This window comes from Mycetomoellerius zeteki, unplaced genomic scaffold (assembly GCF_001594055.1).
Source record: "Mycetomoellerius zeteki isolate Tzet28-1 unplaced genomic scaffold, Tzet1.0 scaffold149, whole genome shotgun sequence".
Lineage (NCBI taxonomy): Eukaryota > Metazoa > Arthropoda > Insecta > Hymenoptera > Formicidae > Mycetomoellerius > Mycetomoellerius zeteki.
Window position 1 is genome coordinate 1,672,703 of NW_017256436.1, and position 17,519 is coordinate 1,690,221.

Below are 17,519 nucleotides of genomic sequence, written 5' to 3' on the forward strand. Positions count from 1 at the left end.
GTTCGAATGAAAGACGTGCTTATATAATCAAAATGAAAAAAATGAAAAGAAAGAAAAGCGTTTCCGACATGTTGTCAGCCATGGATCGGTGCGTCGTGAGAGAGTTTAACTCTTCGTAATCCGCAAATGATCGACACGACGATAAATCCTTGCAATAGGCACAGTTTCGGCGAACAGTTTTCGGCGCGAAAGTGGGCGCGAGAGGTTGCTGGGCAGCGCGAAATTCTGTCTGCATACGGAGGCGTCAAACTGGAGGATGTCAGAGGAATGAGAGCACCCTTCTTATCGGTAATTATCTTGTAAACACATTTCATCGATTCTTATTCTCGTAAAAAATATTATGTAAAATATACGTGATAATGATCATAAAATGACTCTTTTCGACAAAAACTTCTTCGTAAGATCGTTAAAGATTTCTTCGCCGTTCAAGAGAGCAAGTTGAGGCTGTGTAACGTTGTTGTACGCTATTTGTGACGCAGGTCGGAGGAAACAATATGTTCAAAATGCTCTGGGACACAAACTTCACGTACGACTCCTCTATGCCTATCTATGAGAACCGACCGCCCAGTTGGCCGTACACGCTGGATTACAAGCTCTTCCACGACTGCATGATACCACCCTGTCCCACGAGATCCTATCCAGGATTGTGGGAAGTTCCTATGGTAATGTGGCAAGATCTTAATGGAGGTAGGTGCTCCATGGGAGATGCTTGTAGTAACCCACCGACTCCGGACGGCGTATATAAGATGCTCATTAAGAACTTCGAGAGGCATTACACGACTAATAGGTTGGTAAAGTGATTCACACTATTCGTATACGCGATTATTAGACAAACAATTGAAAAAAGTGAGAGGAAATAAATTTCTCTGTTCAATGTCCGTATTCTTAATAGATTGTTTCTTTCACATCACACAAATTTCTAATTTCTTTTCATAAAATTCAATGAAGCTCTTAAATTGCGGAAAATAATTATTTGAATAAAAAAAATTCCTTTTATATTATAATTGAAAGTTAAATAAAAATTTAAAAATTTTCTTACTTTGCAAATTATTTTTGTACTAATTCTCATAACTTGATGCGTTTATCCGCAGGGCGCCTTTCGGTCTGTTCTATCACGCCGCATGGTTTACTCAGCCACATCATAAAGAAGGCTTCATATCGTTTCTCGACACCATCGTCGCGATGGATGACGTATGGGTAATTACTAATTGGCAGGCTATACAATGGATCAGGAATCCAACGCCTCTGGCTCTTCTACACACGTTCGAACCCTTTGGTTGCCATTATCCGGTAAGATTTTTTGCAATCAACTTTTTAACTCTCATTTTATTAAACATCTTGATATTTTACAAACAATTTGTTCGAAAAATTTGAAACATTATTTTTTATTACTTCTTAAATTGGAATTTTGTTACATTTCGATGACTATAATTAAGACGTACTAAATTAATATTGAAAAGTAATTAAAAATTATTTAACTTTAAAATTGTCATAAATATTATTGATCTTACAACTAATAATATTTTTTAAATCCTTTTCTAATATAATAATAACAACAACGATTCTTGAGTTAGTTTTAATTTACTTGTAATTTTGCGCGGAATCTATTACGTTACGGCGAATATGATGCAGGACCGACCCAAGAAATGCAATAACGCGAAGGTCTGCAATCTTTGGCATAAGAGTGGAGTAAGATACATGAAGACCTGCCAAGCATGCCCGGACATTTATCCTTGGACAGGCAAGACCGGTATACGTAGCAGTCGCATCGACAACGAAGTCGACGCCCACGAATGAGTTACGCGAAGGGAAGATTCAAACTTCGTTGCGATCGGGGAGAGTCCCATCGAACGAGCAACGGACCTGGACAACGCGAATATCTAAAAGACATGCTTAAACGAGATCTTAATTTTTCAGACGTGGGAGTTTCTTGGATATCTGAGAGAAATTTTCAATCTCTTAGACATCCGAGAAGCATCCGAATCTTTCGGTCACGCCGCGTTTTAGACAGCCTTGTAAATCAATATTTAGATGTAAACATCTTTTGGACTTTCGCATTGTTTGGGAAGCATTGTGGTAGCGCGCGAGGGGAGAGACTCTTCTGTTCGGATAGGTAACTTCAAGTATTACACGCGCGTGTCCCGACGGACACATTCGGGCCGAGTACGCCGATGCAAGTTTTATGTTGACGATGAATAGGATCTCACAAAGTTCCCGTTTCACGCTGGATCAAATCAGAATCGCGCTCGCAACCGTAGTGGACCTTTAAACAAATCGAGATATTGTTACATCTATTAATGAACAGATTTATAACTGAATGGAAGTTCATCAGTAGCAATTTATAGTTCATTTTGTGAAAGAAAAAAAATATTTAGCTCATAAGTGTACACATAGATTAAATTGGTTAAATTTTTTTCTATAAGCGATTGCGAGTCGAGCGGTAGATTGATATTGAAAGTGAAGCAATTGAATCAGAGACTGATGGAATGTTGAGAATAAATTAAATTAAATTAATGATATATCGACAAAAGAGAAATCGTGTAAAATTGCGCGGAGAATACCTGAAACTTAAAGTGTCTTTTGTATCCTTTTGTAATCTATATTCTTTTTTTCTCTACCTCTTTAAAAGCCAGCGGAAAGTAGAGCAATGGATTATCTTTTGAATATATTTTTCGTTACGCTTTTACATATTTTTTCCTCATTTTTCTCTTTCACAATTTCTATCTTTTCCTACTTTTCTTTGTTCTATTTTCTCTCTCATTTTCTACATCCTTTCTTCTCGAATTCGCAAATATCCTTGGCGTACTCGGCCAAATTCGGCCAAATAGAGCAATTAATTAAATCGCAATACGTAATAATTAATCGTCAAGATGTAAGTGTAAACGTCGGTCGCCGGAAACGTATTTAAGCGAAACTCGCGACGAGATCGAGATTCACCATGCGCGGAGGTCACTTTGTGGAAAATAGAAAAGAACCGAAAAAATTTCTTCGACACGAAGATCGTGCGCACGAGGGGATCGTCGTGTTTATCTTCTAGAACATAAAAATGTAATATGCCTTTAATAAATAAATATTTCGCTAGAACATTTTCTTTCCGTTTTTAACCAGTATCTAGGAAGATAATCATGGATTACGATAAATACGAGAATAATATGCTAGATGAAAGAATGTGCTTTTCATTGCTCGTTACAAGTGTGCATCAGGCACCGGTAAAGGATAAAGGATAGTGGACCAGGTATCGATGGTAAAGTTACGAATATATTGCCAAGGCACGATATCTGATGAGTTAATGTATTCCAACCAGTATCGCGCCATATTATTATAAATTTTCTCCCTCCACGTCTGCAACAAAAAATTTGCCAGACTACATAGAACACTTATTTATCCATCATCATTATCCACCAATATTGCCATTAAAGGTAAATTAATTGAAAAGTAAAAATTTAATTTATTTTATTTGTCAACTAATAAAAGCTAATTATTTTTAATTAAATTTATTACCCTTCTATTTTGTATGATCCATGCCATCATCAATTGGTTTTCTTGTAGAATCGCGAATTTCTGTGCTTTGTACAAATAAATCCGTGTGCTCGATTTGCGGCCCCGAAGAACATTCAAATATGCCATCAACAAATATAAACGTGATTTTATAACTCTCGTGTACTTAGAAATGCTTTTGAGGCATTTGCTAATTTTGGAAATATCTTGAACAAGATTTTGTAGCTCGTTAGAGTACTTCGTATTAATGTAGCGCATCAATAACAGCAAATAACACTCGAGACCCTAAAAAAATGCATTAAAGCACTGCATTGAAACAAAATCATTTTTTTATGTTGTCTAAATAAGAAGAGTATATTATTTGCAGTAATAAATATAACTTATTTTTCATATTTAATTGTATCGTCTTTTATTTACAATTATTTTATCTATTCGTTGTTTATTATTATATCTGATAAATAATCTCGAGACCAAAAGACAATAGATTCTTTATGATAGATTTGTTTCCAAATAGATTTTATTCCAAGAAAAAGAGTTATAGAATTTGTATATAAGAAGAAACATGAAATGTGAACGTTCGAAAGTTTAGATACCTTGCTGCAAGTAAGAATTTGAGAAAAATCACCCCAAGTGATGTCTTTCACATATTTTTCCGCAGTGCATGCAAATGCGTTAGAAATCGTTTGACTCCTATTGTAAATATCACCATGTATTTTTTTAGCAGAACACTTCGAACAATATCTATTCAATCACTTTAAAACACAAGGTCAAAAGATTTTGAAAATGATTAATGAATTATTATTACAATAGAATTGTAACAGTTTACTCCTTTAGTAAGAAAAAATTTTTAATTTACCGTTTTCAAGTAGCTTTCGATTCATGGTTGGTAAATGCGAGCACAAAAAATAAATACTTACATTCTAAGCTGATACATCCATAGACCTGTCAACAAGCGACACAGGCTTTGTGGATCACGCCATACGCAAAATTTGGATCTGTAAGCTGTACAGTCGCTCTTTTGAGTTAAAATAACACAATACTTTAACATTTTAATTGCCATTTCATTTAGATTTAGTTCATGCAAAATTTGTAATACTTCCACAAGGATTCCGTCATTCATTTGTGAGTGACGTTTTCGTTTTCCAGATTAAGAATAATTTTACTAAGAATGGACATTTCAAAGAAATAATATAAATTATATTAAAATATAAAAAAACAGTAAAATATTAAAATGATTACTAGATTTGATTAAGCTCAATGCCGAAATCAGTTTAGCAGTCAAAGTGTTAAAGATAGTTTATATAATACTTACGGGCTGTTCCACAATCACAATGCAATTTAATAATTAAGTTAATTAAAATCAGAATTCTTAATGTAAAATATTAATTAGAGAATTGGAAATCTTAAAATAAAAGTTGTTATAACAGTATTATATGACATATTGATACATAAATGTAAACACAAATATAAAAAAGTGAATGTGCGCGGTATTATACTAATTTGATCATTCGTAACTTGAAAATTATAACATTTTTGTATCAAGCTTTTGACGCGTATAAATAATTTTTAAAATATGATATTAGAACATTGTATGATGATTGCAGGACATCCTCTGTAAAAAATTATAAATAGGTAATTATTTATTAATTTTAATGCATCTATACATACTGCATTACAGTTATTACCAATAAATTTCACATAATAGTTATAAGATGTCTCGTATGATTCCAATACTATTCCTGCGTCCAACATGAGATCTAAAGAAAGAGCATAATACCATGTCTTGGCTGACAAATCTATGTCCTCGTCTGCCAAAAAATATAATTCCCGCATCAAGTCGACAGCTTCATTGACACATCTGGTCCATAGCTAATCAAATTATTAAGCAAAAAATATTGTATAATGAACGATATACATCTTAAATAACGTGAAAAGATCCAAAAGATGTCTACATAAAAATATTAAAACACACAAGCGGAAGATTAATTTCTTTTTATTTTTGGATCTTTGCGTTGTTTAGGAAATTTACATAGAATGACATAGATATACAAGAGATTTATGAGAGTAAATTAATTTCAAGCAATACCATTATTTGAATTATTGAGGGTATAATAATCAGCGTCAGTTTCTTAAGATGCAATGTTTCAGATATTTTCAAGACCTTTATACCTATATGTATGGCTTCTTCCAATTTACCTCTTAATACTCTGTTTTCATATATGCGAAATATTTAATTCAAGGCACACAAATTAATTCATGTATCAAATTTAAGACGTTATACCTAATTTGGTACATCGTTAGATAAATATTTGCCACCATCGCTATTTCCTCGACATCATTCCAGATAACTTTTCTCTTTATTGTGATTAGCATTAGTCTCTCGATATGTCGTATTAACTTAATGTTTCTTGTGCAATGCAAAACTCGTACTGTTGCAAGATATATTTCGCCTTTCTCTAGAAAACTGTTAACGTTTAGAAACGCGAGCTTGAAACTTCTCAAGGCAAACGACTGCGCCGTTTTTAATTTGTTTTCTATCTGTAAAAAATTACGCAAAAATTATTCTCGCTATACTTTTTATAATAAAAATCATTAGAACAATAAAAAAAATCCCTAAAAATTATATATAGCGTGTATCTTCTTTTTTTAATCGTTTTCTTTTCAGTTTCATCTTACTTGGCTAAATCCTTTGCATAAAAATAAAAAGCTATATTAGCTACATACTATGAATCCGACGCAAAGACGTCGCAAGTACGACGCCAATTCCAATTTCTTTACAACGAGTTGACTTGATTCTTCATCAACTGTATAGTTATGAGGAGGATCATGTAGTTTACAAAACATTATGTTGTAACAGATGCCTTTCTCCTTAGGCGGGGTACCTCGCAGTTTCACCGCCAAGAGGTAGTATTTTTTAGCTTGATCATTATTTCCTAATGCACTGTGAGCATCACCTGAAATATAATAAATATATATGACAAATAACGATACATTCTCTTTAGAAGAAGTTTTTCCGCGGAACGATGACTAATGAATAGGGATATTTTATTTTATTGCAGAATATTTCGTAAAGTTTCACGGACCCATTAAGGCTAAAATGATTCCTTTATTCGTGATACTGTTCTCTGTGTTCTCATCAACCCACTCGTCCACTTTGACGGCCTTACTTCTTTCAGCAGCAATCGAGAGCAACTTAATTGCATAAAGAGGTTGCGCAATTTGGATCATTCCGGCACTGTACTGTATAAAAAACTCGAATACTTTGTTGATTTCTCCTATAGAATTTAATAAGGAATCTAATAATTAGTGTGATCATTAGTATTTTAAAATTGTGCTTAAAATAGTTTAATTATTTTTATTGACACATTTTTTTAAATTATTTTTTTAAATTTTGTTTTTAAAATATTATTAGTTTACCACTTTTTTCAATATGCTGATGCAACTTCCAGAAAAGATGGCTTATAATATTATCGCATTGACAATTACGATAATCGATATGGCTAAACTTCTCCAAAAAGCTTGGATGAGAAGGATCTGTCATCATTTCTGGAAAAATACTGGCAGATTGCTTTTTAAAGAAGCTTCGATGAGAAGAATCTGTTGTCATTTCTGGAAAAATACTCGTAGATCGCTTTCCAAATATGTTTATTCTGTTTCCGTTTTTCAGAATTACTGTAAAAATATGTTGACGTTTAAAGTTAATGAATTTCAAAGTAAGTATATTCATTAATTATTACCTTCATCTTCTTTGTCATCAATATCTGATGGCATAATAGATACTCTACAAACGTCAACAGAATCTCGTCTCTTCTCCGCAGCAATTGTTCGTGTTGAAAGTATTGTCGGTTTTGAAATCGTCCATTTATCTTCGACAATTAGTGTTCGACGACGGACCAACGAAACTTTGGGTTTCAAAGATATGTCTTCCTGCTAAAAATATCAAATGAATTAATTTTTTCAACAAAGTTATTATAGAAAAAATTAACAACAAATTAGGAAATTTAATATTAAAATTTATTTTTAAGAAGTAATTAAATGCTTTGATTTTCAATTTATTTATAAACTTTACTATAAATTTTAAAACCAATTTTCTGAGCACATGCTCAAAATATAATCAATTAATTATCATTTAATTCTAACCTTTAATTCTTTGAGTACATCTTCACTAAGAATTCTCAGAAAACGACCGCTACCGCAAGAATGACATTTTTTAGCGTCCAACTCACATATCCTAGCTGCTCTTGTATGATATTCTTGCTTTTCTTTATCCGTTTGTATGTTATACATCATCTTGTGAAATGCATTAACTTTGAATTCTAGCATTTTACAATGACCATAAAGAGGTAGGAGATGACGATTAATGACAGCTCCTAGAAAGACAGAATATTAATTTGTTTTATTATAAATCACGAATTTACGGAACTGTGCAAATTTCTTTGCAATTTCTTTTATTGTTTATTTTTTGCAGATTCAAATTTTTATTAATAAGAATTTCGTCATCAGTCTAATATTAAATATTATATGACCCATCGCCTTCTTTACATTATACTTGGCGTTGCGATGCTACCATGCTGCTTAATATATTATTAAATATTTTAAATGCTTTTCAAATGGAACTAACGTGAATGATGGCAATTGCAGGCTAATGAGTGGTGCATATCGGAGAACGTTTGCCGCTTTTTATCTACACAAAAGATAAGATCCTGAGCGTAGAAATCCCGTCGCTGCAGAGAAGCACATTCTAATATCCGTATTCGAATCATTTCGGAAATGGCTGTGGAGTTACGTGAGATTCATCTAAGCTAGCATGCAATTCAGTTATAATAAGATGTCCGAGAGCTGCAATTAATGATACTCACTTTTAATGGTGTGCAGTGGGATCGTATTCAACATTACGTTTTCTATCATGCTTCGTTTAAACACTTTGCCCAGCGTGGCAGCGCACTTAATGAAATCTTGCTCATAAGGATTCATTCTATCGTAGACCTCGCTTCTTAATTCTAGAGAGAATTTCTAATAAACAAATTAACGTAGAATGATCGGCGCAATTTCATTTAATTGCAAAGATGTTCCGTATATTTTAAAATATCTTCATGAATCTAATATTATTTTGTATTGTACTCGATACGTCATGATTCGTCGTGTCGTGAAAGATCAAGCAAAATAAAAAAGATTTATGATGCCAGAAGAAGTGATACGAAAGTATTAATAAAATGTTAAATTTGCCTGTTATGTTGCGTTTTTTGCTGGTAATCTTAAAGAAATTCTCGTTCGTGACACAGACATCTAAAAGACTCATTTGAGACCAGGATAAAGGTGGCGCCAATTCTTCTGGTGTTAGATCGATTGGTAGCTTTGTCACCAGAATGCCACTTGGAAAAACAAGATTCCGTTGTAACGCTTCGCTGGGTGATATCTTAACGAAATCCAAACCATTACTTTGAAGGATTGACGTCAGCAACGCCTCGCACCATCCGAGATGACCATCTTGGCGTCTTCGCAAAATCCTAATAGAAATCCTATCGCTGTTTAACAAATTTGTAATATTGAACTAAACGAGTGGAAACAAACGGCGGCAATACCTGCTTAATTGTTTTGGTATTGCAAGGACATTCAGAAATTGGCACGCAAATACCGGGAGCAGATCTACATTCAGACCGAACAAATTATAATTCGTTAGCCTTTTATCTTTGTAAATCTCCGCTTCCACATGGGACAAGTCTTCCCAAGAGTGATATTTCAGTATCGTCATCGCTATGACGATATTACAGTTATCAAGAACCGACGACAAAAATTGCCAGGATCTATGATCAAGGTATTGAATGTCATCAAGCAAAATGCAGATTTTAATCTTCAACTGTAATGAATGATTACATTAATTTATATAAAAGCGATTTTAGAAATAGTAACGAATCCTTTATTTACAAGATAAAATAATGATATTACCTGCTTTAATATTGTTTTAAAGATATCGATAGTCTTCGTTTGACGTCGCAAATCGGTGTCCGAGCAATAAGAATCGGAAAGAGGAAAACGAACTCTCATCAAAATATTCAGATAGCAAAAATCTTCCAAGACGAGAACGTCGCCCAATTTATTAAGTAACTCCTTTTCGCGTTCCTCGACAGTCTCGCAATCTTCAGCTTCAAGTATCTGCAAGGAATTTCAGTTATCTGAAGCAATTTGTCTCTGTTGCAAAAACTAAGTTTACTAAAGAGAGAGAGAGAGAGGAAACTGATAGATATACTATTAATAGATATTAATTTCATAAAATTAAATTTGCATTTTTAAAAATCAAAAATTGATTAAAAAATATTTAATTTTCCTTATTCTCTATACAGGGTGATTTTTTTAACCTGAGACTTTCAAATATCTCGAAAAATAAGCACACTAAGAAAAAATGTTAAGAATCAATATTTCATCATTCCGAGGGTGACATACACTGACGTTAAAATCAGCCCCCCACCCCGCCCCCTGGGCGGTGAGGGGGGCAAGTTTGAAATCTTAAATGGGAACCCCTATTTTTTATTGCATATTCGGAATCTTTGGCTAAAAGCACATACGATTTGTCTGAAACATTTTTCTCGATTCATGATAGATGGCGCTGTAATCGACGAAATTCAATTTCTTCGATTTCTCTTACTGAGAACCCATGCTTACGATTCTGCAATACATTAACAATAAAAATACCACGTTTTCATTGTTAATACTCGAAATTAGTCTTGAAACTTCTCATTATTTTTAATTACTCATTAATTACTTCTCAAGAAACTACTTTTAGCGTAACCCAGGAACAACGACGTGGACGTAGCAGTTTTCTGTTCCCTTTTTTAAATTTTTTAAATTAGGCTGATTTATTGCAGATATCTATTTATTGCAGATAAATATTTATCTTACCTTTTGAAATTGAAAAGAAAAAATAAATACAAACCTCCGTTCGGGTTATTCGCTGTAGAATTCATTCCTCGTGGCACGTACAGCCGCAACACTGAACTGATTCATTACGGATATTTATTTTTTTATTGCCTTAATTGGTATTTTGTTTCAAAAATATCGTTTCTGAAGTTAAAAATAAGAGCAATAGAGCTTCGCGCCTCTTTTCTAATTATTATTTGAAAAATATTTTTCAATGGCATATTTCATTTGGCATATGCCAAAACGAATGTCCGTTCTTGAGAAGTAATTATTAAGTAAAACGTTTACATTAACAGCGTTTCCTGGGTATTATTGAGCTCTGGCGTATTTTAGAGGTCAGAGGAGGCCAACGAAACATTTCGAGAGTGTTTACTTTTTTCTTTTCTTAAATACAGTACAAATGAAAAAAAAAATAACTTTAAGACAAAACTCACTTTACGTTAATCAAGCACCCCAAATCGTGAGAGGTGAGGGGACTCATGTTAATCAAGCACTCCGAATCGTGAGAGGCGAGAGGACTCACGTTAATCAAGCATCCCGAATCGTGAGAGGCGAGGGGACTCACGTTAATCAAGCATCTCGAAGGGAACAGAAAACTGCTACGTCCACGTCGTTGTTCCTGGGTTACGCTAAAAGTAGTTTCTTGAGAAGTAATTAATGAATAATTAAAAATAATGAGAAGTTTCAAGACTAATTTCGAGTATTAACAATGAAAACGTGGTATTTTTATTGTTAATGCATTGCAGAATCGTAAGCATGGGTTCTCAGTAAGAGAAATCGAAGAAATTGAATTTCGTCGATTACAGCGCCATCTATCATGAATCGAGAAAAATGTTTCAGACAAATCGTATGTGCTTTTAGCCAAAGATTCCGAATATGCAATAAAAAATAGGGGTTCCCATTTAAGATTTCAAACTTGCCCCCCTCACTGCCCAGGGGGCGGGGTGGGGGGACTGATTTTAAGTCAGTGTACGTCACCCTCGGAATGATGAAATATTGATTCTTAACATTTTTTCATAGTGTGCTTATTTTTCGAGATATTTGAAAGTCTCAGGTTAAAAAAATCACCCATGTATATCATGTATATCATGTATATTAGCATTATAATATTTATATTAAAAAAAGAGTTGTAAGATAAAAACACACACAAAGAAATAGAAATATTTCAAAAAATATTAAATTTAATTTTCTATCCTTACGCTTTGTAGATTAAAAATCTAAAGAACAGAATTTATATAAACAGAATTTTCAATTCTTCTTTTAGTTCAGCCATTTTATAAAATTTTTATAAAGATTTTGATAAAAAAATCTGTAAAATAAAACAAATAATATTTTGTACCTGCAAAATAATATGATATATAACTGAATAAGACTTCTCCGCGTATGTCGCATGAAGAGAAAGTTTGATTGGTCTTATTTGTTTGTTACAAACGCTCGTGACGAAAGCATCTAAAAGTCTAGATTTTCCTGATCTCTCGATTCCCTGGATAAATAACAGATTAGATTGATTTTATAAAGCGTGCAAATGCTACAGAAAATAATCATATTAAATCTTTGATTTTTTATTTTTTATCTTTATAGTTATATAAGGCATAATATACTGATATTTGTAAATATTGGGGGTATGGGAATAAGTTTCCGCCCTTTTTAAATGAAAAAGATGTATTTATTTAAACAAAACAATACAAAGTGAGTTTATTCAAAGTATGCTCCGTCGGAAGCGACAACTTTCTCCCACCTTTTCGGTAATAAATGGATTCCTCAAAGGAAAAAATCTGGTTCTTTTGAAGCGATCCAAGCCTTTATCAAGCCATTTTTTTATACCTTTATAAGAATTAAATTATTCTCCAGAAAGGACCAATTATATGGACCGGAACAAATGGAAATCTGAAGGAGCAATGTCCGATAAATACGGCGGATGGGGCAGAATTTCACTTCAATCCTTCCAAGCATTTCTTGACCGGTTTTGCAACGTTTGGCCTAGCGTTGTCATGTAGCAATTTGTTATGCCTATTGTCCCATTCCGGTTGTTTTTCTTTCAAAGCTTGGTTTAAACGGATCAGTTGTAGTTGTTAACGATCGCCAGTGATAGTTTTGGACGGTTTGAGCAGCTCATAATATACAACACCCCTTTGATTCCATCAGATGCACAACATAATCTTCAAAGCATAGATATTTCGTTTTGGTATTGATGGACCTGGTTCACCTGGCATCACCCATGCTTTCGAGTGTTTAAGATTATCGTAGTAGATCCATTTTTCATCCATTCACCAGTCATGATAAGATACAAAAAACCCTTCCTTTCTTGTCGTTGAAGCAGCATCTCGCAAGTGACCAAACGTCTTTCCATGTCTCTCTCTTTCAATTTGTATGGTACCCAATTTCCTTCTTTTTGCATTATTCTCATTGCGTGTAGACGGTTTCCAACAGTGGATCCATCAACATTTAAGTCTTTTGACAACTCATCGAGCGATCGACATGATCTTCTACGTAATGCTTACAATTCTGCATCTTCAAATTTTTTCGGGGCACCTTCGCGTTCTTTGTCACTCACGTCGAAATCACCATTGTTGAATAGCCGAAACCATTCTTTACAAGTAGTATTCGATGGAGTATGCTCACCGTAAATATCTACGATCAAACGATGCGTTTCTGCAGCACTTTTCTTTAAAATGAAATAATGGAGTAAAACTTCCTGCAAATGTTGCTTTTTTGGAATAAATTCCGACACTTTCAACGCAAAAAAAGTTACTCTTGTTTACGCTTCGAACAAATGCCAACCCCTATTAGGTTTAAAAGTTTGAACACACACTTTCAAAACCTTTCAAAAACATATATTGCCGTTTTATCAAACACACAAGCAGTGCTACTAACGACATCTCTCTACAATGAGCGGAAACTTATTCCTATACTCAATAATTTTAATTAAAACGTTGTTACATAATTATAAATATTAAACGAATTAATTATCAAAGTTATAACATACTAGACAATAGTCTGTGACAATTTTATTTTACAAACGCTCACTTTATTTTCGGAACTTTGAATCAAACCTCGATCAACAATCCTGAATATTTCCGATCTGCAACTCCAATTTCGTCCAGGATATCATTAAAGCGTTCCAACTCTTGCAGTCTACCCAAAATAGGATAACCGTATTCCAAAGACAAAGCTGCGTCTTTCTGTTTTCTATAAAGATATTATAGGAAATATGATTCATATATTTTATTACCTGCATAAAATTTATATCCTATTTTTAAATATGTATAATTTAATAATTTAATTCCATTTATTTTTTATCTTTTAAACATATAAGGTATACGATATTAAAATAAATAGAAATGATAAAAATGGTGGTTTAATATGTTTTAATATAATGTTATATTTTTAATTATTTGATCGTTCTCCCTGAAATTTTTAATAAATAAAATAGAAATGCACTGCTATTATGAAAATAGAAATACACCGCACAGATTTGTAATTTTTATGTTGATCAAATAATTTAATAAATTATAGCGCAATAAAAATTTAATCGATTATTTGAGCAATGCTTTATTTACTTCTGTCACATTGTTTTCAGTTACAGCCACAAGCATAAATGTTACACAATATTTGAAGAAACAAATATAAAATTTCACTTCTATTTACTTTATTATTACTCGTATTTAAACGAAGGAATAAGTTCAAATGCTCACGGTGCATCGCGGAGATATTCGAAGATGTGATATTGTTGAAACGTTTTTATGCCCCGAGAACGAAATTGATCTTTTCTAATATGACTGTGCAATACGGTGTCATAATCACAGGAAACCTGCAAATCAGGTCTCAGATAAAATACAATCATAATAACATTGAAATAACATCAAGCCAAATTCATTTTATAAAAAATAATGTCATTTCGATACACTTTTGACAAAATTTTTGTAATGAATTCTTGATATAAAAATTATGTTTAAGTGAGTTCTAAACAAATTGAACATCATTACGATTTTTTGATCGAAAATAACTTCTACTTAATGTCATCCTAATCTTATTATGATTTTGTATTCTACTTGGGATATTGCAAATAATTCAGGTAAAAAAATGTATATACTTATATATTTTTATAAATTAATATAATTATATATTTATATATACACATTTTCAACAATGTTATTGAATAGATAGAAAACTACATTATTAAATCTTTTTTTTTAATTTTTAAGAAATCGTTTTACAAACGCGCGTTATTTAATTGCGCAATGTAATTTAATAAAATAATGTGATTATTTTTAATGAACAAATTAAACTGTAACCAAAATTTATCTAAGTCAAGCTGTTAATTACTTTATTATAGGAAATATCCATTATTCTTATAGCTTTATCGACAGGCGGTCCAATAATTGCATAATATCTTCTAGCGATGTGCCCGATCACGCCACAATAAGCTATTCCTGAAATTAAATTAATAATACAAATATGGTATATATATTTGTATCGTAATGCTGGAATTGTACGATAAATTTATTATAACGGAATCATAATTTAGTATGATGTAAACGATATGTTAAAACGATTAACGTTATTGTAGTGCTTTTCTATTTTAGTCCCAATTTTTTTCAGAAAAATACCTTTTAAGAAATGAAAGTTAAACCGAATAGCACAATTAATTACACACCGGGCATACATTGGGAATGTATTGGGCCAATATTATGCACTGAAACGACTAATATATCTTCAAGCAAAAGTACGTTGTTACCTGTTGACACGCCGACAAAAACGCTTTGAACCCCTACAATGGTTTTCACTGTTTGCAATATGTGTGTCGCACAAGTAATCCCATTTTTACAAGTTTCAACATTTTTAAATTGGTTCTCGTTGTTGTATCCACGTATACCAAAAACAATACAAAAGTAAATATGCTTCTCGTACAGATCCATTGTGTTAATACAACCCCCGTATGGCGTAACTATACTATAATAAATATTGAAACAAACTTATTTTCTTATTCTGTCTATAAATGTAACAAAGTGATTGCTGAAAAGCAGTATATTAATTATATATATAAAATTAATAACAAAATACTTTTGAAATTAAAATTTGAAGAGAAATTCTGCATTTTTATTATAATATTTATAAAATAATAATCTTCTTATATAGAAAATAATATCTGTTAATCATAGTATTGTGACAGTACCTATGCAAAAGTAGAAAGCATTTGTCGATCAAAAGAATTAATTCGTTATCTGAACATTCAATGGGAATAATATCAATAGATACTACTGTAATTCGTCTAATCTCCGCCAAGAATCTTAATGATTCACCTTTTTCGATCTGCGAGAAGCAAAACATACTTAACAAATAATGCTAAAAAAGGCGTACTTAAAAATCCTTTTATTTTGTCAGTTAAAATAGTTTATGATAAATAATACCTGTTGGATCACCGGCTTTATCAAATAGCTTCTTAAATGTGTGCTGAAATTCGGATTTGTCGCTGCTATCGCCGTAATCGCTGATGGAAATATTTAATATAAAGTAATGTCATTTTTTACGCACTCTAAACAAATGGCGATTAAGATTTATAGAAGGTATTTTTAGGAATAAAGAAATAAAAAGATTTACAATAAGTAATTAAACACACATGATTTATACTACATTCTAATACTGTATAGAAATAAAAACTAGTATCGATTTTATTCTAATAGAACACATTAATATTGATCATACATAATAAAATATGAGAAATATAAGAATAGGGATAGATAAAGAAAAAGATGCAAATAAATATAGATAGGGGAGTCAAATTAGACAAAATAAGGCCTTTACTTCGGAATAATTCCGCGATCCATATTTTTGGATGAAACTTTTTGCATTCGCTTCCAAATAGTGTTAATTAAAAATGTGTTCTCTTAAAAAAGTGTGCTAATTGTACATTTGTTTAATAACAATAATTAATTGTAAAATTAGTTGTCAAATTAAATATCTCGAAAATAAATCGATGAAAAATTATGAAAATGGTTTCTTACGAGTTTTCGAGGGTGCTGAATACGAATTTGATGTCAGATTTTAGAAATTCAAAATGGCGGATTCAAAATGGCCGATGTAAAATGTAAAATATTGTAAAAGTCGCAAAATAAATTGATTTTTTGAGGTTTTCTGAATGTGATAATTTCGAACTTGATTTTATAATTGATAGTTTCAAAATGGCGGATCCAAAATGGCCGATCAAAATATATAATAAGTAAAAAAATCATGAAAAATTAAAAATAATTACTACCTTAGGACTTTCGAGCACGAAGGTTGCAAATTTGTTTAAAATCGTTTAAAAACTATATTTTAAGCATTGTTGAGACAAATAATACGGGTTATTATATCAGTGATGCTGTTAAGGAAAGTAAAGAATTTGTTTAGACCGCGCAAATCTGTAATCCCGTAGGTAACTGGCGCTTGCAGCGTTTCGGCGTAATACACGCGTAGTAATACTAGTTTTTTTTCTTTTTCTTCTTCACGCCGGACATGTTTTTCTACAGACACTGTAACGGCTTCGCCGCTGTGATGCTTCGTGTGCAAATAAATCTTTTCGAACCCTTAAGTTCATGTTATCATTAACATTTTGGCGCCCAACGTGCGGCACGAGGTGAACGGCGGTGATAGTAAGCATTGGAATACATCCCAAGTAGCAAGTAAACAGACATAACCACAACAAGGCATCGGTAGGGTTGCCAGATTCAAAAGTGTAAATTACCGAACATTTCATTTTTGGAAACAAAATCGAACCGGACAAAACCGGACATAAACAATAAAATTAGATTAAATACAAAATTTTGTAAGAAATTACAATAATTACAATTGTTTTCCAAACAATTTTGAAAACAGAGTTGATTGAATAAAATAAAAAATAAACTACTATATATCATTTAATATCAGACATTTTATTTTTAAAAAAACAAAATTATATTATATTTTATATATATATATAACATTTAACATTTGTTATACCATGTTTTATTTTATTACGGGTACGAAATATATTACTACCTTCAACATATGTTATAAACATTTGTTAAAACATTTAACACGTTTAACATATTAAAAAAGCTTTCACATTTGTTAAAACAAAACTTTTT

General features: G+C 32.1%; 2 protein-coding genes across 3 annotated transcripts in view; one reads left to right on the forward strand and one right to left on the reverse strand.

Moving 5' to 3' along the window:
- The window catches only part of Cda5 (Chitin deacetylase-like 5), a 55,510-nt gene extending 52,873 nt beyond the window's left edge, over window positions 1-2,637 (forward strand). Inside the window, exons 13-16 of one of the 2 annotated variants that reach the window (XM_018444209.1) lie at window positions 159-288; window positions 480-787; window positions 1,092-1,290; window positions 1,633-2,637. In XM_018444209.1, the coding sequence (XP_018299711.1) occupies window positions 159-288; window positions 480-787; window positions 1,092-1,290; window positions 1,633-1,797 (802 nt within the window). In that variant the 3' untranslated portion in view covers window positions 1,798-2,637. The remainder of the gene's footprint in view (window positions 1-158; window positions 289-479; window positions 788-1,091; window positions 1,291-1,632) is intronic. The other variant, XM_018444208.1, reaches the window with a different exon arrangement.
- Window positions 2,638-3,131: 494 nt separating this feature from the next.
- The window catches only part of LOC108732196 (uncharacterized), a 30,104-nt gene continuing 15,716 nt past the window's right edge, over window positions 3,132-17,519 (reverse strand). Inside the window, 16 exon segments of the mRNA XM_018462876.1 lie at window positions 3,132-3,342; window positions 3,502-3,783; window positions 4,092-4,188; window positions 4,416-4,513; window positions 5,197-5,367; window positions 5,585-5,705; window positions 5,780-6,036; window positions 6,556-6,773; window positions 7,236-7,428; window positions 7,639-7,868; window positions 8,358-8,503; window positions 8,706-9,005; window positions 9,081-9,355; window positions 13,467-13,602; window positions 14,109-14,224; window positions 14,740-14,846. Of these exon segments, the coding sequence (XP_018318378.1) occupies window positions 3,187-3,342; window positions 3,502-3,783; window positions 4,092-4,188; window positions 4,416-4,513; window positions 5,197-5,367; window positions 5,585-5,705; window positions 5,780-6,036; window positions 6,556-6,773; window positions 7,236-7,428; window positions 7,639-7,868; window positions 8,358-8,503; window positions 8,706-9,005; window positions 9,081-9,355; window positions 13,467-13,602; window positions 14,109-14,224; window positions 14,740-14,846 (2,903 nt within the window). The 3' untranslated portion in view covers window positions 3,132-3,186.